This window comes from Triticum urartu, chromosome 2, assembly GCF_003073215.2.
Source record: "Triticum urartu cultivar G1812 chromosome 2, Tu2.1, whole genome shotgun sequence".
In the NCBI taxonomy this organism is placed as follows: domain Eukaryota; kingdom Viridiplantae; phylum Streptophyta; class Magnoliopsida; order Poales; family Poaceae; genus Triticum; species Triticum urartu.
Window position 1 is genome coordinate 588,680,773 of NC_053023.1, and position 26,283 is coordinate 588,707,055.

Genomic DNA, 26,283 nt, shown 5'->3' on the forward strand with positions numbered 1-26,283 from the left:
GAATAGCTGTTCATTGTTTAAAATTTTACGTGTACAACAACTTCCCCATGCTTACACAAGCAATCCCACATTACATATATTGAAAATATTATAGGTATTTCATTAAATCTTAAAATTCTCCTAACTGGGTGATTTCTGTTCAGAAAATGTAGAACTATGTTGTAATGTGAAAACATGATCCTTACAAAAATGATATCTTAGTTTGAATTTGCATCACTCTGCATTACTATATTCTACACGTAGCCTTTTCTGGGGTTATATTTGGGGTATTGCTTACAACACTGGTGATTACTAGTGCTATTTTCACCCAACCTGATGTTTGGAACCTGTAGCCAGTAAAGGGAACTACTATTTGGGCCAGTAGGGCCTCAAATTGCACCGTTGCACAAAGATAAGCATTTACAGGATTGCAAAAATATTTACGTTGGTAATTCCTTACACATGATAGAAGAATTGCCCCTACTACGAACATAGCTAGGCCATATTACCAATCAGACAAAATTGGGGTGGAAAACATGGTATCAGTTAGCTCCTGCCTCCTATAAGCCAAAAAAACAGATAAGGAAATCAAAGATGAAGCTCCACTCCCCTTTGGCCTCTACGAGTTAAAACTGGATGTTCAGTGGGTCAGTTCAGTGTGCAGCCATGGCTTCTCCAGAGGTTACAGACATACCAAAGTTCCGATGCTTGCCATCTGCCTTGTTGGTGAGCTTAAAACCTTTCGAGGGTAGCTGATTTATGAGAAGAGTCTCCAGTTGGCAGGCAACACTCTTGCCAGGAACAATGATGTATAATATTGTGGCATCCTGCATACCTTCCTGGGATCTATGAGCACCAAGACGGCCCACAAGATCATCCGTCTGCAGGCAGGGATGGAGTCAATATTTCATGCCCTTAGACAAAGAAACAAAAGAATACATGAATGTGCAGAAATACCTGTCCAACATAGAGCTTGTTGTCACGTCTGATGATGATATAGATGCTGGACCTCCCAACAGTTGAAGGTGGCGGTTGCTCCCTAGGACCTACAGTAACGCAGACCACCTCAACCAGTTCTGAGATGCTTCTCTTGTTGTAGAGATCCAACAGTTTATCTTTGCATATTGCAGTAACAATGCTCTCGACATCCTTTCGCACCAGTCCAGTAGCACCTGACGGAGGTTCGAAGAAATTTCCCAGACCATCGGGCATATCAACCAAGCCATTTACATTGGAGTAGCCAACGGAAGGCCCATGGTGGGCTGTTGATGATGTCTGTTTGTTGCTTCTGCTCATGGTCAAATATAGCTCCTCTGCTCTTTTAATTATCAAGTCAGGCATACCTTCCTTCCTGGCTGTTTGAAAAGCAAGGCTTTCTCTGCAGATGCCATCCATAAGTCTCCATGTTGGCTGAATGCACCCATTGACCACTTCTGTTCCCATAGCCTTGAAATCAGTATTGTTGAGTGAAAGAGGAAGGTCAAAAATGCCATGTAAATGGGTTGATACGATGCCCAGGCAGCCAACGTCATCCAGCCTTTCAATGATGCTACCAGCTATACAAGTTCCTTTTGCAGTTTCTGTGCCTCTACAAATTTCATCGATGAGAACAAGACTCCTACCAGTAGCTCGACTAACTAAAGATCGTATCTCTGACATTTCGATCTGAAAAGAACATATTATCAAAACAAAGTATTTTTCCATGGACGTTAATAAGATTATTCTATGTATAAATAATGCCACAGGAAAATATAATTAAGAAATGAACAATAGTATCACATGCACAGAGAACCAATGACAAAGTGCTAGTACACTAGTAAACTAAATTCATACTAGAGCAAGAAAATGTCAAAACCAAGTTAGACCAACTTCAGCATAACATATGTAACATGAACTTATTACCATGCTTAGCTAACTGCAGAACACCAACTTGGTGGGGATTTGACCGTTCAGACAATTTATCATTACATGCGATTTGAACATGCAGCACAGTTGTTTTGTTCTTCAAGATATTGTACATTCATGCATATAGTTTCTAGCATCTCGACTTTTATCAGGCTTGACTCCATGATCCGGAAAAACTGAACATTATAAAGATAGTGTAGCACCTGTGTTCTTGGGAATACAGGACACAGATTTTACAGAAACAAATAAGCAAAGCTACAAAATTGGCACCTGAAACGAACTTTTCCCATCAGCTGGACTGTCATAGGCCTTCATATGCAGCATTATAGAATCAAAGTGTGGGATGACAGCTGAAGCAGCTGGCACCATCAGGCCACATACTCCAAGCAATGCAGCCGCGCAGACTGATCGCAGCATACTGGATTTACCTCCACCATTTGGACCAGTCAAAATAAACAAAGAACGCATGTTGACATCATTCAGTATTGCATTCCCTTGATTAGTATCAAGCCAGTAAGGAAAGAGTCTTAATAAATCCATTTCGCTTGAGTTTTCTTCCGTACTATAATCCTGCATAAACAATCCACACTCAAGCAAGTTTACAACATTGTAAGAATTAGTAAAGATGTTGGTGGTAGAGAAGAGATCGGAACACTTCAGTTCATCAGAAAGGAACATTTCATCTGGCAGCTGTGTTGCTTGGTACAGATCTGCTATGGCAAGCTTTTTTTCCGAATAGTGGGTATGGGGAACCCACCGTACCAACACGATTGGCTGGTGTTGCTGATACCGGACCCGTTATAACCCCGATTGGCATCCAATCTCCAAAAGGTCCCGATTGTTTTTGAAATGGGATATTTACAGACGGATATACGCAAAGGATAGTCTTGGTCCAACAAAACTATGTTAAACCCTTCTTGATAAAAATCAAATCAAGATTAAGTCTATCATTGTATACCTGACATTTAACAATACTGCAAGACCACAGCACAAATTCAAATTGGCAAAAAATCCAGCTCAAGAATATGTTTTTGCACTGAATCAACAAGACCCACGAGCTAAAGGTTTGGTCCCGGTGTGCACTATTTGAATTTCTGGTGCATGATGCCCTGGTTCTACCTAGTCTTCTGTATCCATGTTAATTGTAGCAAAGAACAATAGGATAATTCCTCGCTTAAGAAGCTAGTAATAAGGGACTGCGTTATTATGAGAGCAGATCAGGTACTCCACATCTAACCGTTTCAAGATTTTGATGCCGGTGCTGATTGGTTGACTGCAAAACTGCAAATCATGTGGATGGATTATTTTATACCTCAAATCACACACAGAAGGGAAACTCGCTGGACACTGGACCACCTCAGTCAGGGCTTCTAAACTCAAACTAGTGCAAATGTTTGATGCTCTCATCATGCATACACTTTTCTTATATTGAAACTGCACATTCGCTGGTAAATACTTGTTTTAAACTTTCTTTGAATGGATATGGACTCCTATATGCAGATGTCCCATAGATAAAAGGTACATTTGTCCCGTCGTCTAATAACGGCCCTGGGCTTCAATGGGGTTGTGGGCCATCATTCATCTGTTTTCCAATTTTATATGCTATATTTATGTCATATATGCTAACTGGACTAATCAGAGTCATTCTGAACTGTCTCAGGTAGCCATGACTGGCCAGTGAACAACAGTGATCCACGTGCATGTCAAAAGAGTATTCCAACTGGGCTTAGCATAGGCATCCATGAAAAATGAAATATGACTACTTAAATCATAATCATTCCATGGAATGAAGAAAACATCGTGCAACACAACCAGGCCAACAAACTGAAGCAACACATATAGGTTAATTAAATCTAAGCAAGAAAAATGGCATAGAGTCCTAATCCACCTACTTTTGTTTGAAATCATTATCTAGACTCAAAATAGAGAGACGTGATAAAAATAGGTACCTTAGATAAGGGATATATGGCAGGAAGCACCCAGCCCCTTCTTAGACCCTCACTGATCAAGATCCCAGAAAATGCATGGCATCAGATCAATGTGCATAGGTGGATCGCCAAGACAGAAATATATGAGCATAAATATGACATTACGCCTAATAAAATGACTTTGTAAAGAGTGCAAAGGTGTGGAATATTAGGCCATTTAATTCTAGTGTCCATAGCTGTCGATAGTTTCCAGCAGATATATAAACTGCATAACATACAGAGAAGCACACCCAATATCCAGGTTTCATGTCAGTGGCACTGGCATAACAAGTTAACTACGAAACTGGATTTTGGCTACTACCAGTCACAGAAGACAATGCCAGGAATTCATGCAAAATAACTGACCCGTTTAATGTCAAACAGTTGTTTTATACAGACTAACCAGTCCAACAGACAGAATAGCAAGAATGGATGAACTATATCAAAATGCATGTTATAGGCTTATGCAAAGAGAAAATGCACACAATAGTTCAATACTCAAATGATACTTCTAGAAGGAAGGCCAAAAGTAATCACCTAACATGACCAAAAAGTGCTTTTGTTATGATGAGCAACGTTGAGCAGAAGACAAGGATATTGGTCTTGTCCTGTAATTCGCTTGAAAGACCTCTCAATAGCTCTAGAACTTTACCTTTTGCATTATCACAAGCTTCATGATACCTGAGAAAAGCAATATTAGCATAGTTTCAGTAAATGTTACGGGGACTGGAGTGTGCTGCTATAATTGCCTGTTCTAGAAGGTACTAAATACGCTGAGAATCTATTTTGATGAAGATATATTGTTTCAAATAAAACTAAATAAACATTAATGATATATTTCATGAAAAATTTAGTAATATCAATGTAATGTTGCAAATGTTGGTATAGTTTTCGATGTGGTGGTAAAACCTAAAATATATTTGATTAGCACAGATTCCAAAATGACCATTTTTCAGAAAGGATTAAAACTATCTTATCTTAAGGAGTTCAAATAAAGCAGTACAGTTCAATGTAACAGTAGATTAATTGGCATATGCAACCTTTTCAGAATATAGTCATGTACATGTTTCATTAACATATGTGACCACAGCGAGGTTTCATTTTGCAGTAATGCAGAAACTTCTGATAGTAAGCTAATTGTACAATGTTTATGAAAGCGGTCAAGGGGGCTGCCAGAGCAGTGAAACATTTATTAAGCGGCACTACAAAGTCAGAAAGTGGCTGTCATCCATTCGGCCAGTACCTGGCTAAAGCATTCTCAACTTTGGTTGTTGTAAACCATTCTTCCCCAACTCTTCTACCTTTTGAATCAATCGCAGGCTTTAGTTGTTTTATCTGTTCTTCACCAGGTGTGTTGGCCCACACAGTTGGTGCGAGTCGCCTCCCTTTAAACCAAACAGCCCCATGTTCTTTTGCGTAAGAGATTTCCCCTTTAGAACTTCCATGCGAGGACATCACGGCTTTTACTCTTACAATAATTGGCAGAAAATCTTCAGTGACCTGAGAAGATTGATATGTGTTTGTATAAACCAAGTCAAAGATGAGATGAAAAGAAATGTTCAAGACCATAGTTGATGTTTGTATAAATCTCAGTGACCTAGATGTATCATAGCGCTGATGTTTCTCATAAATGAACTAACTACAATATTTCCATGCGGATAAGTTTAATAAATGTAGACGCCCACAATGGTAATAGTTTTTTTAATTCTCTTTTGTTTTTGCATAACGCCCAATTTATAGAAATAAATGCATTGCTTGAAACATACCGCTGTTGATAATGCCTGAGCAGCGACATCAACATTGGCGAACTCTTCTTCGGCATGGACCCTTTTCACACGCCCCTTCCAAGATGACTCCATATCATTAAAGAACTCCTTGGGAATATATTCCGATGAAGTTATTGCCTGATCACTTTCGCCAGCTAAAGATATCACTTCACCTATACGTTTGGAAATAAATCTACATTCTTTAATCTGCAACAAAATAAAAAGAGATTCCAGATCGATGATATGTAGAGGGAAATATGATTGACTAGAAATATTAATATGCATGAATATTGCACATCTGTGGCTCATGAATATCAAACAAGACTTACTAGTATATCAGCATCAACTTTCAACCCGGTAACCACCGAAGCAGGTTCGAGCAATTTGTTCTGGATAGCTGAAAGCTCGGTGTTTCCATTCATTAACATAATCTCGTCAAGGACATTTTTTATTCTACAAAACTCGATGTGATTAACCTCTTTTGACTCAAGTAATTTCACAAGCTGCAAAATCAAATTTGCTAGATAAATATAAGGCAAACAAATGAGCTGAAGTACAACATGATAAAGTGAAAAACTGCTGCAAAGCAAGTCATGGATTAGAATAATGAGATAACATCTAAATCGATGAATACCAACTAAAAAGATTATCAAAAGGAAAAAACAAAAGGTGCAATAACAATAATGAATGGAAACACCAGGTCCAAGGCCATTTTGCAGAGCTCCTAGAAATCCAGTTATCACTTGAAGAGCCAGAGTAGTCTGTTAATAACAGTGATAAGGTGTGGATAGTTTTGTTTGAGTCAATATTCTTGAATTGTACTTTTAAGCATCTGGCTATAAAGAATAAACGTAGAATATCTTCCATTATCTATTTTGAATTTTGTTCCATTTCTCATATAAATTGATAAATTATGCATTCATTACAGTTCAAAGGAGCTAAAAGAATCCACACCCAATTGTTCAAACTAACAGTAACAATGAAAACTTAAATCATGTACTTAACACACACATCTGGCCAATCGACTATTGTATATAAGTATCAAGTCAGATGAGAAATGAGACCAATATACTGAGAGTTATGCTGTAGTATATAACTGCTGACGTCCGATTTATGAAACGTCAAATTTACTTGTCTGGCATGAACATGCATAAAAAAGAAATAACTTTAGATAACCGATGGTTCAATTGTTGCCATATTTACTCTCAAATGTTAAGAAGGAACCTTCGCGGATGGTATGCAAGTAAATTCTGGAATCGAACAAGTTATGCTGCACATAAGCCTGCAAGCCTCTGCAAGAGTAAGATTTACAGAGTTTGGTAAAAAATTCTAGCACATGTAGTAAATATCACAAATCATAAACCTTTAAGAGATAAACTGGGACAAGTGGAAAATACAAAATTGCCACACACAAAAAAAACATGCATTGCATACTGATGCCAACTTTTAGAACTGCAACCAAAGCAACCCTCAACTATGAAATCGGGCATGTAAACCCAAACTTTGAGAAACAGATCAATGTTCTTGTCGTGGTCTGCCACATCGATACAGCCACCTAGTTTTTTTCTTCCATGGTTGAATGTTGGCCAGCAACCACAACAAGACCAGAGACATATGTTTAACTATTTTCAGTTGGCTCTCATGGCTGCGCAGCAATGTCGTAGCACCGTTGCCGGGGTGCAAGCCAAATGCGAACACCAGCATCCCATGTTACCTCCTGAAGGCTAATTCACGGAGTTCGATAAGATTTCTTGAAGGGGAAACATTCGATGTATGCTCATGGATCGACAAAATGTGAAAGGACAAAAGTATTCTTATAGGTTTAATATATGTCAAAGTAAATTAGTTTCATTTTACAGTACCATTGTAATATTTTAAAGCGGCTCATCAACTCTATATAACTCATGATCGATCATCATTAGCCATATCAACCTACTTATGTATAACAATTTTTGCATCAAGGTTCACCAAGTTTTCTTTAAGAGAAGTGCTGAAGCAAGCTCCGTCAAATAAATATTATCTTCCACAGTGAACTCAAAGTTTCAAGTTTTAACTGTAAAGTAGCGCAAGAACTGAATCCATCATGAAAGGATCATGGCTGCAACTCTGAACAGATTTTTACCTTGAATTGCAGAGGCAACATCAAAAGATGGAGGATTAAGAAGAAGATCTCTTATATACCTACATATCATAATAATAAGAAGTCAACCTCACAAAGCAAAGCAAACACAAAGAATGGATTACAAAGGTCATGCCCCAAAGATGGTATCTCGTATAAATGTAGTCCCATGTACTACAACATAATGCATAGCATAGTGATACAGTTTTAGCAATCCCTACGAAAAGTGATACATTTTTAATTTGAGTAAGTGCAGTTGCAAAGGAAGATATACAGCAATTCCTAAATGACGCCTCTTATCATACTCAATAGCTCACTGCTTAAAATTTTCACAAGTAATATTGGTGGTAGGAATTAGGATTACAAAACGAATTATTAACTCCGTTTGAAAATAGTACTCCCTATGTTTCTTCATGTGCATAGCGGACGGCTAAAGCGTGCGGAGAATGTCAAGAGAGGTCAGGGTAGACCGAATTTGACATGGGAGGAGTCCGTTAAGAGAGACCTGAAGGATTGGAGTATCACCAAAGAACTAGCTATGGACAGGGGTGCGTGGAAGCTTGCTATCCATGCGCCAGAGCCATGAGTTGGTCACTGTTAGAGTTATAATATAAGTCATGTACCCCTTTGTATTTATCCCGTTGTATAAGGGGTTTCCTGCATATGTTCCACACCTGTACATGTATATATATATCGGCCTATGGCCTCATGGGAATACAAGTTGCATATTCCTAACATGGTATTAGAGCTTTAGGTTTTTTTTTCCCCGCACGCGCAACTCGTGCTAAGATCCCGTTCCTCCGCCGCCGCAATCCCAATCCCCACCGATTCCCCCATCTTCGTCCGGCGGAACCCTAGCCCGCTCCGGCGCGACCTCCACGCCGGGACGCCTCCCTCCCTTACGGCGGAATCGGCGGCCCGCTCCCTCCCCGGCGCCAAGCACGCTCCGGAAGGTCGCCCCCGCCGCCTGGCGTCACCCCCACCGTCCCCGTCCACACCGCCAGGATCCGCACCGCGCCGTCCGGGATTCGACTCCGCGCCGCGCCGTCCGAGGGATTCAACTCCGCGCCGTCGGCAAGGGACCCGCCGCCGCCGCCGTCCGCGTCGGATCGGGCCCGATCTGTAACTTCGGATCCGGTCGCCTCCCAGGCCGCCCTCGCCCCCTCCCTCGGCCGCACCCGCTCCTCCCGTTCTGTGCTGGCGCTGTTTTCCTCCAGGCTGGTGTCGCTCGGCTGAAGCTTTGCTTCGTTCTACTGCAAAAAAAAACAAAAAAAAAACAAAAAAACAAAAAAAAAATGTCTGCTGCATCGAGCTATGTTGTTGTCCCTCGCTATCCGGTGATCTTTGATGGTACTAACTACACCGAGTTTACTGGCTTCATGCGCATTCACATGCGTGGCATCCGTCTTTGGGGTGTTCTTTCAGGCGAGGTCTGCTGTCCGCCACGTCCAGTTCCTCCGGTGGCCCCTACTCCGCCATCTCCATCGGTTCTTCCTACGGATGCTAATCAGGCCGCCAAGGATGCGGCTAAGGTTGCTGATGAGGCTGCTGATCGTGCTTATGATGAGAGGGTTTTGGCTTATGAGGAGGCTCTTCAGACGTATCATGGTGCTCTGTCTGTTTACACCCAGTGGCTTGATGATGATGCTCGTGCTGCAGCTGTTCTCACTGCTAGTGTTCTGCCTCAGTTTGCTTCTGAATTTCTGGGTCTTTCTACTGTCTTTGAGATGTGGACCCGTCTTCGTGAGCGCTATCAGCCCTCTGGTGATGCCTTATACCTCTCTGTGATTCGTCAGGAGCATGCTCTTCAGCAGGGTGACTCTACTGTTGATGACTTCTATGCACAGAGTTCTGCTATCTGGCGCCAGCTTGATTCTCTTCGTAGTGCTGGGTGTCGTACCTGCCCCTGTTGCCAGGCTGTCCAGGCCAATTTGGAGTTTCATCGCGTCTATGAGTTCTTGTCTCGGCTCCGTAAGGAGTTTGAGCCCCGGCGTGCTCAGTTGTTTGCTCGTGGCCGTATTTCTCTCATGGAGGCGCTTTCTGAGACTCGTGCTGAGGAGACTCGCTTACGTGGTGCTGGTTTGCTGGAGGTTCCCTCTGTGCTCGCTACTCGTGCTCCTACGCCACTTGCTCCACCGACCCCTTCTCGCTCGAGTGCTCCGCCGCTCTTGCCCACTCCTTCTAGAGGCTCAGGTCGCCCCCGTCCACATTGCGCCTATTGCAACAATGATGGTCATCTTGAGTCTCAGTGCTACACGAAGAAGAAACACCTGCGCAAGGCTCGATCATCATCTTCCGGGACTTCGTCATCTACCTCGACAGCTTCAGCCATTGCTTTAACTGAGCAGGATATTCTGAGACTTAAGCGTCTGCTCGCGGCTTCAGGTTCTTCCTCGACGGGTACTGCCGGTTCTGTGACTGATGCTTCCCGCACTGAGCAATCACCCTCTACACAGTCAGGTACATCCCCCTGGGTTCTGGACTCTGGAGCTTCTTTTCATATGTCTTCTCATTCTTCCACTTTGTCCTCTCTTCGATCACTGGATTCTCCTATTCATGTCTTCACTGCTGATGGTACTCCACTTTCTGTTGCTAGTAGAGGCAATCTTACTACTCCTTATTCTGTTCCTGATGTTGCTCATGTTCCTTGACTTACCATGAATTTGTTTTCTGCTGGTCAACTTACGGATTCTGGTTGTCGCGTCATCCTTGACGTTGACTCTTGTTCTGTCCAGGACCGTCACACGCACACTCTGGTTGGGGCTGGCCCTCGCCGCCGTGATTCTCAGGGTCTTTGGGAGTTGGACTGGCTTCATGTTCCTTCTGCTGCCACCACCATCGCCAGTTCTTCCGCTTCTGTCGCCTCCGTCACTGGTTCCTTCTAGCAGTGGCATCATCGACTTGGTCATCTGTGTGGTTCTCGGTTGTCTTCTTTAGTTCGTCGAGGCCTTCTGGGGTCTGTCTCAAGGTCTTTGGGAGTTGGACTGGCTTCATGTTCCTTCTGCTGCCACCACCATCGCCAGTTCTTCCGCTTCTGTCGCCTCCGTCACTGGTTCCTTCTAGCAGTGGCATCATCGACTTGGTCATCTGTGTGGTTCTCGGTTGTCTTCTTTAGTTCGTCGAGGCCTTCTGGGGTCTGTCTCAGGAGATGTCTCTTTAGAGTGTCAGGGTTGTCATCTTGGCAAGCAGATTCAGTTACCATATTCACATAGTGAGTCAGTGTCTAAGCGTCCTTTCGATTTAGTCCATTCTGATGTATGGGGTCCGGCCCCTTTTGCTTCGAAAGGTGGTCATAAATACTATATTATTTTCATAGATGATTTCTCTCGTTACACATGGCTTTATTTCATGACTTCTCATTCTGAGGTGTTGTCTATTTATAAGCGTTTTGCTGCCATGGTTCATACTCAGTTCTCTTCACCCATTCGTGTTTTTCGTGCTGACTCCGCTGGCGAGTATATCTCTAAGATGTTGCGTGGTGTTCTTGCTGAGCACGGGACTCTCTCTCAATTCTCTTGTCCTGGTGCTCATGCTCGGAATGGTGTGGCTGAGCGAAAGCATCGACATCTTCTTGAGACGGCTCGTGCATTGATGACTGCTGCCTCTCTCCCGCCTCATTTTTGGGCTGAGGCCGTCTCCACATCCACCTATCTTATCAATATACAGCCTTCCGCTGCTCTACAGGGTGGTGTTCCTTTCGAGCGACTTTTTGATCGTTCTCCCGATTATTCGATGCTTCGCTCGTTTGGTTGTGTTTGCTATGTTCTTGCCCCTCGCGAACGCACCAAACTGACCGCTCAGTCTGTTGAGTGTGTCTTCTTAGGCTACAGTGATGAGCATAAGGGCTATCGTTGTTGGGATCCTATTGGTCGTCGGATGCGTATCTCTCGAGATGTGACTTTTGAAGAGTCTCGTCCCTTCTACCCACGCCCATCTTCCTCGACTTTTTCAGTACAGGATATCTCTTTCCTCACTTTTCCTGACTCACCTATCACTCCCGCCGAGACTGTACCTCTTCGTTCCACTTCCTCTCCTTCTCCACATCTAGTTAATTTGCAGCCACCATCATCCCCGGTCTCCTCGCCTCGCATGTCACCGGGTTCTCCACCTTCATCTCCGGTGACTTCCTCCCCGGTTTCCTCTCCCAGCCTGTCACCGGATTCTACACCTTCATCTCCGGTGACTTCTTCGTCGCCACCTCCTGATTCTACCTTGCCGATTCCTCCTTCTATTATTCCATCTTTTCCTCAGCATTACACTCGTCGTCCACGACCAGTTGATGCCTCTGTGGATGGGTCGTCATCTTCCTCTCAGCCTACTTATGGCTTGCGTTCTCGTCCTCGTCCGCCTGTTGATCGCTTTGGATTTCCCACCGCTGGTGCTGCTGTTCTTGAGCCGACTTCTTACCGTCAGGCTGTTGTTCATCCTGAATGGCAGTTTGCGATGGCAGAGGAGATTGCTGCTCTTGAACGCACTGGTACCTGGGATCTTGTTTCTCTTCCTCCCGGAGTCCGTCCGATCACTTGTAAGTGGGTCTACAAGGTTAAGACTCGCTCCGATGGTTCTCTTGAGCGTCACAAAGCTCGTCTTGTGGCTCGTGGTTTTCAGCAGGAGCATGGTCGTGATTATGACGAGACTTTTGCTCCTGTGGCTCATATGACCACTGTTCGTACACTTCTTGCCGTTGCCTCTGCACGCCACTGGTCTATCTCTCAGCTTGATGTTAAGAATGCCTTTCTTAATGGTGAGCTGCGTGAGGTGTACATGCAGCCACCACCTGGGTATTCTGTTCCTGATGGCATGGTATGTCGTCTTCGTCGCTCTCTATGGCCTTAAGCAAGCCCCCCGCGCCTGGTTTGAGCGCTTTGCCTCTGTGATCACTGCTGCTGGTTTTTTAGCCAGTGCTCATGATCCAGCATTGTTTATTCACCTTTCTCCTCGTGGACGGACTCTTCTTCTTCTTTATGTTGATGACATGATCATCACGGGGGATGACCCCGAGTATATTGCCTTTGTAAAGGCCCGTCTTAGTGAGCAGTTTCTAATGTCTGATCTTGGACCTCTTCGCTACTTTCTTGGGATTGAAGTCTCTTCTACCTCTGATGGCTTTTTTATCTCCCAGGAAAAGTATATCCAGGATCTTCTTGCTCGTGCTGCTCTTACTGACGAGCGCGTTGTTGAGACTCCTATGGAGCTCAATGTTCACCTCCGTGCTACTGATGGTGATCCTCTCCCTGATCCGACACGTTATCGTCATCTTGTTGGCAGTCTTGTCTATCTAGCTGTCACTCGTCCGGACATCTCTTATCCGGTTCATATTCTGAGTCAGTTTGTCTCTGCCCCCACCTCGGTTCACTATAGTCATCTCCTTCGTGTTCTTCAATATCTTCGAGGCACGATCTCTCACCGTCTATTCTTTCCTCGCTCCAGTTCTTTACAGCTCCAGGCCTATTCGGATGCTACGTGGGCTAGTGATCCTTCCGATCGCCGTTCACTTTCTGCTTACTGTGTTTTTCTTGGTGGTTCTCTCATTGCCTGGAAGACGAAGAAACAGCTTGCAGTTTCCCGTTCGAGTGCCGAGGCTGAGTTGCGAGCAATGGCTCTTTTGACGGCAGAGGTGACTTGGTTACAGTGGTTACTTCAGGATTTTGGTGTTTCTGTCACTACACCAACTCTACTTTTATTTGACAGTACAGGTGCTATCAGCATTGCACGCGATCCTGTGAAGCATGAGCTCACCAAGCATATTGGTGTTGATGCGTTCTATGTGCGCGCTGCTGTGCAGGATAAGGTTATTGCTCTTCAGTATGTGCCTTCCGAGTTACAGTTGGCGGATTTCCTGACGAAGTCTCAGACTAGAGCACAACATGGCTTTTATCTCTCCAAACTCAGTGTTGTTCATCCACCATGAGTTTGAGGGGGGGTGTTAGAGTTATAATATAAGTCATGTACCCCTTTGTATTTATCCCGTTGTATAAGGGGTTTCCTGCATATGTTCCACACCTATACATGTATATATATATCGGCCTATGGCCTCATGGGAATACAAGTTGCATATTCCTAACAGTCACGAGATCTTATGGGTTTCACCTCTAGCCTACCCCAGCTTGTTTGGGACTAAAGGCTTTGTTGTTGTTGTTGTTGTTTATGTTTCTTCATGTAAGGCGTCCATGCATGCAAGATTTAAGGTTGACCAACTATTAAACCCAATAAAGTTGTTGGCTGTATGACACAAAAAGTGATATTACTTGAGCATGTTTTTACATATGAGTTGATGATATCATTCTTTTGTCACATAACCCATATTTTAGGCAAATTGTATACCACTGAAATTTCAGAACCAATATAGGAATACAAGGTCACAAAGGTCACTCAACTGTTTGCTGAGTTACCAAGATGACTAGCATGGGAAGAAATCGTTGCATAAGTAGAATTAATTAACTAATGATGGCCCAACAAACATACAAAATAACAAGATCAAGGCCTAAAACATATCATTTTAGCTGGGTGCCACAAGCATTTTTGTGATGTTAATCTAACAAATAACAACACTTACATTGATGGAAGCCCGGCACAATTTGGAGGGAGTAGCATTTTTGGTAAACTGGGGATCCCCTCAGTTGGTATCACTCCTATGTTAGCACATGGATTTCAGAAATAAGATTCCCACACTTTCGAAAGGTCTTTAGAAAGATCAAAATAATAGTGAATACGCTTCTGCATACCAATTTGAGTAGCAGTTCCAAGATATAAAGGTTGAGGCCTCCCTTCCAACGAGATAGTGACGTTGCGAAAAGTAGTTTTCTCATCCAGGCCATATATTTCCCTTACCTTGACAAAAGAAAGCTTTTAGTTGTAAGAATTATGAAACAATATCCAAACCTTATTGAGAAGAACATAGAACAGCTTATGGCACAATAACAACAATTGATAACAAAATATGGACTGTGCAGACAAAATGAACGATGATCATTCTTCCAACGATGCATATCAACAAAAAGATATAGACCTTGCATAAAAGTTCGTCAATAGGAGAGCCATCAAACCAGTCAAAAGACTTTCCGTTGCACTCTCCCCACAAGAGCCCTCCCTCGCCAAATTCTCCCCAGCGTGATGTCCCTACACCATGAGCAAATGACATGTAATATATTACATGAACAGGTAGATTAGAAAACTCAAGGTACATTAACATCACAATTCTCTCATCCTAATAACACAACTATGCCTCCACAAACAATGTTGTTGTTAATGTTATCATAGAGTTTCTTGTGTTAAAATCACAGTAGGGAGTAGGGACATCTTGGGTTGCAACATTTATAACAAACATCAATGTTTTGATAAATGTTGAAAAGGAGCAAATGCCCAAACAGAAGGGTCAAGCCACGATCAAGCTAATGGAGGAAGATGGAGATACTGTTAAACATTCTCCATAAATAGTTAATTGCCAAGACATTGGCAGTACCAATGTACTCCCTCCGTTTTTATTTAGTCCGCGTATTAGCTTTGGTCAAAGTCAAGCTTTGTAAACTTTGACAAAGCTTATAAACAAAAATATTAACATATACAATAACAAATCAATACCATTAGATTCATTATTGAATGTATTTTCACATCATATAGATTTCGTATGTTAAATGTTTATATTTTTTTCTATAATCTTGGTCAAACTTTACAAAGTTTGACTTCAGTCAAACCTAATATGCAGAGTAAATAAAAACGGAGGGAGTATCTGAATGGTAAAAATCGATCTAAAATCTGTCCTCTGCGCGATCCCAATGCACCAGCTGCTGGTCTTCGCACCACCCAAGAAAACAATCAAGCAGCTAGAGAAGATTGAACGAGGGGTCTTGTGGGCTGGGCGCGAGGCTGCCAATGGCGGCAACTGCCATGTCAACTGGCGCCGGACTTGCCATCCAATCGAACTGGGAGACCTCGGCATCCCCGACCTGGAGCGCACCGGGCTGGCGCTACGCCTACGATGGCTGTGGTTCAGCCACACCGACCAAAACAGGGCATGGAGTAACCTGGACCTGCAGTTCTCCACGGATGAGCGTGCCCTGTTCTTCGCCTGTACCTCTATGGCCCTTTTCTGGGATGACCAATGATCGACGGCAGCTCCATCAGCAAGATCGTGCCGCAGCTGCATCTCCAAACGCAGGAGGAAGATGCGGACTGTTTCTGATGGGCTCCAGGCTAACGCTTGGGCTCGTGACATCGAGGGCACGCTGGGCGTCCACGGGATCGGCCAGTATATACGGCTCTGGCACGCTGTCGAGCGCATTACCCTGACCACGGAGCCTGATCGACTCCTCTGGAAATGGACTACGGGCGGATCCTACTCTGCAAAGTCCTGCTACAAGGCCACCTTCCAGGGTTCAATCCATAGTGAGTCTTAGAAATTTGTTTGGAAGAACGGGGCGCCCCCTCGGGTACGTTTCTTTCACTGGCTCGCCAATCAGGACAGATGTTGGACCACCGACCGCCTGGCACGCCGAGGACTGCAACACCACACCTCATGCCTCCTTTGCACTGGCTCGCCGATCAGGACAGATGTTGGACCACCGACCGCCTGGCACGCCGAGGACTGTAACACCACACCTGATGCCTGCCTTGCTGCCAGAGCACTGAGAAGATGAACCACCTGCTACTCCGCTGTCCATTCTCTCGACAGGTTTGGCATGAAATTATTGCCTGGCTTTGCATGCCTTGCGCGCCGCCAAACAATGAATCTTCCATCATGGAATGGTGGCACGCTGCTAAACAGTGCACCCCGCAGCCCATGCGCAAGGGCCTCGGGGCAGAGAGAGAGAGAGAGAGAGATTATCTCTTCTTCTGTTACAAAACTGAAACGACTAACCACCCCGGTCAGCTCGCTGTGATCCGGATTGGCTGCACCATCCCACGACCTCCAGATGCACAAGCGTGCCACGCTGACCGGGTTAACAATAACAGAAAGAACAGGAGGGAGCTCGTGCGTACAGCACGTCCCCATCTACTACGTGCATGCTGCATGGAAGTGTCACATCAGCAGCCATGCAATGTTTATTTTAGGAAGAAAACTACACTAGCCTATGACGTGAGCTTAGCATGGCTAACAGCCTCCATGGCCTTGCTGACCCCATGGATGATCTGGAAACACCGCAATGAATGTGTCTTCGAGGGAGCCCAACCCACGGCGGGTACCTTGTTGCGAAGATCAAGGATGAGGGGCCGCTCTGGGCCAAGGCGGGTGCTGCTGGCCTTCGAGACACCATGCCCCAGACCTGGGATGTACATTAATTTCCTGCATTCACCACCACCCCTGTACCTCCTAGGAGGATTGTAACATAAACTCTATTTTCAATGGAAAGAAACGCAAGTCTCTTTGTGTTTTCTCAAGAAAAAAATCTGAACGCAGCCAAGTTTAGCTCACCTTAGCCTAGTTTTTGTTTGTTTTGTTTGCCTTTCTTTTGTAGGCTTGTTTAGATGTTTCGGTTTCTAATACAAAATTATTTTGGTGCGTGTTCGAGAAAAAAGTGTTAGTGTCAAAATCTTAGCTGTGATACATTATAAAATAAACAGATGATAATGATAACAACATAAGATAGAACTTTCTGGTTTCCAGGTTCCCGAGAAGTCATGCCAGGATCAAACACATAAAGTTATGGTAGAAGCAATTCATAAATACAAACCTGAAGAATTATTCCTCAGAGAACTGTGAAGGTATAAATGATGATAACGGCATATACGCAGCTTAGTGACTACGGCTTCCTCTGTTAGGCCCTCCTCAGCTGAATAAGTTTTCATGGTTTCTAGCACAGAAATCAAGCAATAGCCTTTCGCGGAGCGTGAAATCCCTGATAAATAAGAACATCAGAATGTGCAATACTTCCATGCTGGAACTAGAGCAGAGTGTCTTATGGAATTCATTAATTAATAGCCAGGAAATGCAAAAGTTAAGAATAGTAAAATGCAATTATTAACATGAAAAAATTGCAAGACGACACAATAATTGTCGCATGCTCAATCCATATACACGTACTAGTTTTAAAATGTTGAGTGCATGCATAATTATGTGCCTTATATTTCTGGGCAGATGAAGGACTTGTGACAAGAGGTCCTGGATTCGACGCAGCCTCTCTGCATTGCACTGTGCAGGGGGGTAAGGCTTGCCTCGGATAATCCTTCCCCAGACCCCACCTGGTGTGGGAGGTTCTAGCACTGGGTCTGTCCTTTACATTTCTGGGCAAATGCAGTAATAGCTCACAGCACATAGCACCTTGAATGTTGCAGGTTTCTACATCATAACTGCTACCCGAGCTCTCGTCTAGTACAAACGTAAAACCTTATATATAATACAACTGGAAGAGTATCATTTCAAGATTTAAGGGTAATAACTAAGACAATGTTCAAAATTCATATCAGCTAATTTACTTGACCGTTCACCAATGAAACTCCATGCAGATCTAACTCTCAACGTAAAGCACACTGAGCTGCACATGAAATTTTAGGAAACAAACATATCGCGAGTTTAATGGCGGTCTATTTACAGCGGAAAAGAAAAGCAAGACAATATAGTTATCTAGAGTTATGGAAGTATAACGTACCAACTACCGGCATTGGGTCAGGAAACTCAAGATCATGGTCTACTTCAGCAAGCCCAAATACATAAGGACTACCAGGATGTGCATGGCTGTAACAAAAGATAGAAGTTAAAATAATCAACTGAAGTAATTGCAAGCCATCAAATGTAACATGCTAGTTCCTGCTATTAGACCCCATCCCAACCGCAGTACAATCCCAAAAAGAAACCTATTCAAGTAGAAACAATATTGTACAAAACGACGGGTGATGCAACAAGAAACAGACTCAAGGGAGATAAACACTACTACATCACTAAATTAGAAAACAGCACATACATGTTTGCAACATCAAATGTCAAAGAAGTTACGACGAACAATGTAATTATGATGAGCCATGAATAAATGCACGGAATACAATGCAAGACTTTTGAAGTTGAGCCGTTAATAAATGCACAGAATAATACATCAACATATTAAAATAGTAAAGTTCACAAACATCAACAGTTCACTATTAAATACTCCCTCCATCCAGGTTTATTGGACCTCCTTGTATTTAGAGTCAAATTTTGACCATAAATTTAATAACTGACAAAATACAAGTTATATGCCAAAAAAATATGTGTGCATCCCCTTTCGGATAATAACCCAATGATATAATGTTTGTAGCATATAAATCATATTTTGTTAGTCGTATAGAGGGTCAAAGTTTGACATAAAATATGAGGAGACCCAATAAACCCAGACGGAGGAACCAAGTTATAAGCGGAAGTTCTCAAATCGATTACATCATTATGCAATTACCCAGAAATAAATCGACCTTTCCGAGCACGGGCTTGAGTTGGGCCTTGAATTTCCTCAACTATGCACTGCAGGGCAAAAATAGAAGACAACAATAATGTGTAACGTCACTAAAAGGTTAGCGCCAGGAAATTGAGTAGTTAAATGCATCACGCATGCCTAAAGTGATAGGTATTTGAATGGTGAAAATATTCAACTTATTGCTATAGTTCACAAAGCATGGTCTTGATCATAAAAGAGCAAAATGTAAGTGCTACATTACACACACTTGACCAACATTGTCGATCAAATCCCCGCGGTAAATAGAAAGAGCAGGAAAAGACATTCTTACTTGATGCAGTATCATGTGAGCAATTCATGTAAAGTTGTACTAAGTCAGCGACAAGTAATATAGATCAGAGGGAGTACAAAAGGCCCGTGTTGCTCATGTGACCAGAAACTTCAGTCCAGCCTGATGATCAGTTCAGGGATGCAAGATCAGTAAAAACTAATAGCATCATTCATCTGTATTATGGGCATTCAATTTTTACACCATTTAAGGTTGATGCCAGTGTTCGACGAGATTCAGCCAGACCCACTACTCAATACAGCTCCCAAATGTCATTTCCTGTGGTTCACTGAACTTGTGGCTTGTCCAATATGTTGAACATTGGTTTTAGACCTCGGAGTTACATGCATATTTCTATATAACAGCATACTCCCTCCGTCTGGAAAAACTTGTCCCAAGCTTGTTCCTCAAATGGATGTATCTAGCACTAACTTGGTGCTAGATACATCCATTTGAGGGACAAGCTTTTTCGGACGGAGGGAGTACAACTTAATTCTATCAATACAATGTATCAAGCAAATAAGCAATGAGTTGAAACCATACCACAGAATAACCACACCGAGTCAAATCATCCAATGTTTGCCGCAAATTCTGCAAAGGAAATTGTTCATGCCATACTATTTGCAAGAGAACATTAACATCTGAATTAAATAAGAACTATACTCGCAAATTTTGCAAAGCTACTTGCTCATGTGACATGCGTACTCAAGAAAACATTAACCTATGAATTGAATATTTAACCACATCAAATTCAAATTTCTTCATATCTCTTAGCTTGAGGGGTAACTATAGATACAGCATGTTTGCTTAGATGAGATATGAGACATATTGAGGAGCATGAAAATTTTGAGAACGATGAGATGCCAGTGAAGGATTTAGATAATAAGTTGTCTATTTTCATCATATTTAGCTGGGAAAAAAAGGCGAAATAAGATATCCTACGGGATGCTGATTATTAGGCTAAAACTTAAATCATGCACGCAAAAGTAGCACCCGTAAATGTCAAATAGATTAATACCTATGTGCTGTCTCTTCATAAATCTAAGTAAAATGTAACATCTGCTAACTGTAGAAATACAATGTTTCATATTCTCTGATTCCTTCATGATACTTTGTTTACATACTGTGATACTGATGCAAGAATTTGATGATTCTCTAAGCAGCTCAGTAGTGATGGTCATCTAAGCATATAGTACTAAGTAAATAGCATAAACAATTTTATTTAACAGCATACCATGATGGGACATCCAGCTTTTGGAATACTGTCAGAACGCAAGCCTCCAAAAGGATTTAAGCCTGCATGCTCTACAAGAATGCAGGCATCAAATCCAATGGCTTCGTAGAAATCTCCTACCTGAACAAGAGGCGGGCTTAGGTGAGTATCCAACTTGGTCTGGGGAGGAGAATCAGAATATAATAGAGAAAATACAAAATATATGAGCATTATTTTTCATAACATGGTGAAAGTGAATCCAGTTGGCTAAGTGGGAGTCTAGATAGGGGCATTTAATGAAACCTGCATAGTCTTAAACCAGACCAGTGATCGACCCAGTGACTCGGTGGTTTTCAAACTCAAAGCGCAAGTTCAAAGACCCAACTGATGGTTTAGCAAAATATAATAAAACAGTTGAGCTTGTGGTATAATGGAAATAAGTCTAGGTTATGTAGGCATATTTTACCTCCAAAGGAGGAAAGTCACACATGTGCAGTGGTCAGCATGATAACTTGAAGAAATTCTAGGTTCAGAATCCAAGAGCATGCGGAACATTTTTCGCCCAAGCAAGAGTGTTCGTCCAACTAGCACGCAATTTTGTGTGAAGCCAGATTTAGACCATGTTGTGGCCAGTTAAGGTTGGTACACATGTGTGACAGTTCTTGAACAAAACCAGGCTGGCACAGGCACCAATTCCCGTATTCCCGGTTAAATCAGTGTCCGGTGTGGATTATGAAACTAGAGAAACAACTAGGATCTTTATCTTTTATGCATCACTCCTTACAAACTAAGCATCCATTACAGGCATGTGACATATCAAAGATTTATAAGAAATGTACAAAGCACATCATCACATGTAAATGTCATAGAGATCTCAAGATATAAGGATGTAAAAAACTAGATCTTAAGACATAAGGATGTAAAAAAAAAGAGATCTCAAGATATAAGCATAGGGTTTTGATAACTTTTAGCTTTGTTTTCCCTTCATGCGTAACTATATGGATTAGAGTTAGAGGTATTGAGTTTCATAAACTAAACAGACCACCAAAAATCTTAAGCTATTGAAAAATGATACTCAATATACTTCAACATCTTCCCACACGTCTATGAACCAGGCGTCCAGGACTAAGACAGGGACTTGTAATGGTCGCAATTATTTTTCTTAACAGTAGCAGCCACGTATACACCGCAGGACCTTTCAACCAGGATATCATACTGATTTCATGCACAAACCAATTCACCCAAAAAGTAGCCGATGAGGAAAGGTGGCCCAACATAGTTCCATATTTCTCATTTTGTCCCAATAGATGATCGAGCATACGGATTTATTAGGATAGAGTAGTAGCATACTCTGCAAAGTAGGACCTCGCGAGGAAACTTCGATTTGAATTGTAACATCTCCATGTTCAGGGTTCCATCCTTTAAGCTGCAAAGGATCATGGAAACTTATCAACATGACAAAGCAAATAGCATGAAAACGGATCTGATTTCACCGGGAAAAGATTGATATAAGCAAGAGAAAGCCATCCCTGCAAGGAAGGTACTAACTACTAGCTACAGATGATACAAAATCACAGCAAACTTCTCAGGGCAGGCTAGATAGGTTTGTCTTTTTGAGACAAATATTCCACCATGATTTCTGTTAAATGTCTACGATAACAAGGTAAAGATAAAAACATGCAAACTGTAAGACAAATAAGAGAACCAAAAGGACGGAGCAATCCACACAGGAGTTGGGACGCAGTATAAATATCATGTTAACCACTTAAAACAAGGTGTATTTAAAAAAAACAATAACAATTTGTTTGACCATATGAGATATGACCATTGCATAATTATGTTCAGGATGTGTCAAGCATCTGATTCACCTTCCATTCCTTAAAGTTGGATCCAACCCTAATATGTTCGAATACACGAGTCTCTGAGTCAATTGGACAGATGATGGCTTCCTGCAGCTCTCCATTCTCTGGAAACAATAAATAAGAAAACGAGAGTGACAAAATAGAGGCATCAGCGTCGACACATGGAAGTGAAGAACACCTCAGAACCAGAGAAGCCAAATGTTTGCAAGCACCTCTTTCCACCAGATAATATGAGACAGCATGCCTTCGTTGCAGAGATTCCCATGTTTGTTCACCTTACTAGACACCATCGAAATGCTCCGTGAAACCTTCTTTGGTTTGGACCAAGACCTGTTGAATAACCTGGAGTAGAGACAGTCATCAAGATTAAGAAAGCAATCTAAAACTCTAAATACGCCAGATTATTATCAACTTTGATCAAAAGGCACATCAAAGCACTTCAATCTTCAGCGAAAATAAGTGCATGTACATAGTGCAATAATTTATATGCAACAAATTCTTTGATCACGTCGTTCCGTGTATCCTTCAAGGTTTTGCTCAGCTGAAATTGAGCCAGCTCATATCGGTGACATTACTTGTATTGCTGAGTGATATCACAGAATTGTTTTATCTTAACATGACTGGTTTTTCCAGGACATATATGTTCAGCATTACTTCGCTCGCCAACACTAGGTGCTCACTGGTTTCATCCCCAATAACTAAGCTTGTGGCGCGATGCAGCAAACACTGCCAGTTGCATATCTGTGTGCATTTAGTGAAAAATCATGGCAGCATCCTCTGCCAATGATCTTCTGTTGGCTATTAAAATTTCAGCATTTGAACTTGAGTTCTTAATACGAATAGGCTACCTATATAGGAACTTCGGAATAGAGCTTAATCAACTCATGTATGAGCAATTTTGTAATCCAATTTTTAAATGCAAGTCCTGAGCCGATGGTCCTGGCCTGGACACAGATGCTGTTTCCGCATTATCTTGTTAACACTAGTATATGGTAGAAACGTCGATGAAGTTGGTTTTGACGGATTTCAAATAGGTTTATCCAGACACGGCATGCGTTTAAAATGTCCACGGAGTTAAAAATAAATAATAATAAAACCTATCCCCCGCGGGTGCCACACCAATGCCGGTGCCCCATGCTCCACCAATATTCATACCAACAGAAAAAATCAACAGAACCCCACATGCCACAAAATATTCGCGGCAAGGAGTGAGGAAGCTCACAGGATGGGGAGCGGGGAACGGCGCGGGCGGCGGCGCCGGAGGATCGAGTCGGCAACGGGGAGCCACCGCGGCGCGGCGGCCACGACCGAGCTCGCCAGCAGCCGCTGCATCGCGACGGCGCGGCGCCGGAGCGGAGCTAGGGTTTTGCGGCCTCTCCGGCCCGCGAGTCGGAGAGACAGAGGCCGAGAGGCAGGGGAGGAAGTGGTGTGGGGTTTTGGGAGATGTCGGGGCGCGCGAGCAGCAGCCAGGAGTAATGGTCGGGAGGGTTTTCTGGTCGCGCGCTTCCCTATGCGGTGCGCACCCTTCCCGTTGGGTCTGACTACTGGGGCCGAGGGGTCACGGGCTCGTGGTGCCCTGAGTCTTTGGCAGGCCTGGTACCTTTTCCTGCTCTGTAGTTTTGTTTTGTTTGTTACGAGGGCATTTCCTGCTCTGTAGTTTTTTTTTGAACTTGTGGCACACTTTATTCAATCAAATCAAATAATGTTTTTATTTGCGGAAAATCAAATCAAATAATGTTAGGCCAGTGATAGGCGCCGGCGCGCCGGCCGAAACTTTCGGCCGGTCTGCCTAGGGCCGTTCGATCTGTACATGCATACCCGTCAGAACAATCCTCTTTCTTCTCTAAAAAAAAGTCAGATCAATCCCCTTTCCCCTCCTTCGTCAACCCCCCGCACGGGAAAAAAGGGAGAGGGCGAGAACGTGGCGCCCGCACCAACCGCCTCGCCTCGTCTTCCGGTTGCAGCACGGCCGTGTGCGCCACCGCCTCGCCTTGTCCTCCCGTTGCAGCACCACTGCATGCGCCACCGCACTGTCGGCCTGACGCCTCTCGTCGTGCAGCCGACGGGATTGCAGCACAGTTACCCGCGAAGATTCAGCTTCTGCCATTTGTAGCTCTTCGTCGGCTGGTTCCAACATGTGGGCGTCGTGGTTGCAGCAGCCCCCGCCGTTGCCGTCTCAGCTCACCACCGAAACCGGCTTCCACCACTGTGTTCATCAAAAAGAGCTTCAACAACAAAAAAGGGGTTTCGCTGGTAGTAGCAAAAACCAAAAATCGTCCCAGCAAAAATATATCACGGTTCCAGCAAAATGTGCCCTCACCAAAGGTCACAAACAAAATAAATATTGCCGGTTCCAGCTCCGCTGCAGCTGGTTGTAACAAAATTGATTGTTGGTTCCAACAAAAAAAACTATGCAGCAAAACACATAGCAGCCGCCATCCGTCGCCGCCCCAGATCCTGGCATATGCAGCAAAATCAAAAATGCTGGATCCAGCAAAAATCAAAAGCGGTTCCAGCAAAAATCCAACCGGAGGTTGAAGCTTTACCAACAAAAATCTCCAGTATTTGGTTGAAGCAGAAAAAATTACCGGTTCCAGCAAAATCGAAAGACCGTGGTAGCAATTTTTAGACTGCTTCCAGCAAAATCAAAACAAGATGGTAGCAAAAATTAGGAGCGGTTCCAGCAAAAAAAGAACATAGTTGCTGCAAAAAACCCCTGCTTGTAACATCCCCAACCAGTGGTTCCAGCAAAAAATCCAGCCAGAGGTTGAAGCTTTATCAACAATAATTTTCGTTGCCAGGCACTAGGCTGGCCGGTTCCAGCCAAGCACGCGATGGGGCAGGCGTGGGGGGGATGCACGGCGGAGCAGCAACAAACTAGTTCTCTCATGGCTATAGGAGGAATGAAAGGAGAGAGAGAGGAGAGAGAGAGAGAGAGCTTGAGAGGGCTTCCATGGTGAGAGGGTTTTGATGAAGATAGATGTTGGTGTGGCTCAGGATAAGGTGGGGAAAAGATAGCGGTGTGGTGCGGCTGAGGATAAGGTGGGGAAAAGATGTGGTGCGAAAGGGAGCGGTGCGGGACCACGAGTCAGGTCGCGTGTCGCGAGCAACCGGCCAAAAACTCGGCCGGCGCCCCGGCGTAAAACGTTTCCCATAATGTTACATCACTACCAAGTTCTAGGATAATCTGCGGAGGATCACCATTCCAAAGAATTACAAAATAAGAATCATAGGAACTCATGCCTAAAAAAATCATAGGAACTTCTAGCGGCTTGTGTGCCACCTTGTTCCCTTTCCTTGGACAGTGAGAGTGCAAGACTTAACCAATACTTTGAACTAAATGAAAACACTCGTTCAGAGTAGCAGAATAAGGACTCCGAATATCAACTTACCCCTTGCATGCCTGGATAATCTCAAGACAATCAGATTCAAAGATCACATTTGAGCATCCCCACTGGTCCGCTAGCTCCGTACCATTCTTCGACGCCAAAAGCTTCTGCTGCAGCGGCATCAGCCGCATGCGTAAAAATAGTTGTTGACCGAGTAAGAGCCTCACCCCAGTGATTTTCAAGAACGGGCGTTGTAGCTCCGCTTCCATCTTCCATGAAGCATGCATCCACATACACTTTATAAAGATTTTGTTCCTACTCTATGGTTAGTAGGCTGGATACCCCTCAAAAAGTTGGTAGGCTGGATTACACATCAAAAAAAGTTATTAGTAGGCTAGATTTGAATTGTCTCTGAAATTTCTTTTAAAGAACAACTATCATTATTCCTCAAAAAA

The 26,283-nt window shown here is 43.3% G+C and overlaps 1 protein-coding gene across 3 annotated transcripts; it reads right to left on the reverse strand.

Moving 5' to 3' along the window:
* Positions 1-329: 329 nt before the first annotated feature.
* LOC125538965 (DNA mismatch repair protein MSH1, mitochondrial) lies at positions 330-24,006 on the reverse strand. 3 transcript variants are annotated; one of them, XM_048702294.1, is made up of 22 exons: positions 23,722-24,006; positions 22,712-22,841; positions 22,506-22,603; positions 21,988-22,063; positions 20,659-20,778; positions 19,968-20,015; positions 19,100-19,164; positions 18,323-18,408; positions 17,408-17,572; positions 14,746-14,855; positions 14,462-14,567; positions 14,293-14,368; positions 7,740-7,798; positions 6,842-6,909; positions 5,947-6,120; positions 5,618-5,824; positions 5,095-5,351; positions 4,389-4,532; positions 3,834-3,885; positions 2,155-2,454; positions 937-1,644; positions 330-860 (listed from the first exon to the last, which is right to left on the reverse strand). In XM_048702294.1, exons 1-22 carry the CDS (start codon positions 23,829-23,831, stop codon positions 633-635), a joined length of 3,387 nt encoding a protein of 1,128 aa, XP_048558251.1. In that variant the 5' UTR covers positions 23,832-24,006; the 3' UTR covers positions 330-632. The 3 variants fall into 3 exon arrangements, with proteins under 3 accessions (XP_048558251.1, XP_048558253.1, XP_048558252.1); XM_048702296.1 differs by lacking the exons at positions 20,659-20,778; positions 21,988-22,063; positions 22,506-22,603; positions 22,712-22,841; positions 23,722-24,006 and having other exon boundaries at positions 19,116-19,164; XM_048702295.1 differs by lacking the exons at positions 19,968-20,015; positions 20,659-20,778; positions 21,988-22,063; ... (1 more) ...; positions 22,712-22,841; positions 23,722-24,006 and adding an exon at positions 19,428-19,837.
* Positions 24,007-26,283: the final 2,277 nt, after the last annotated feature.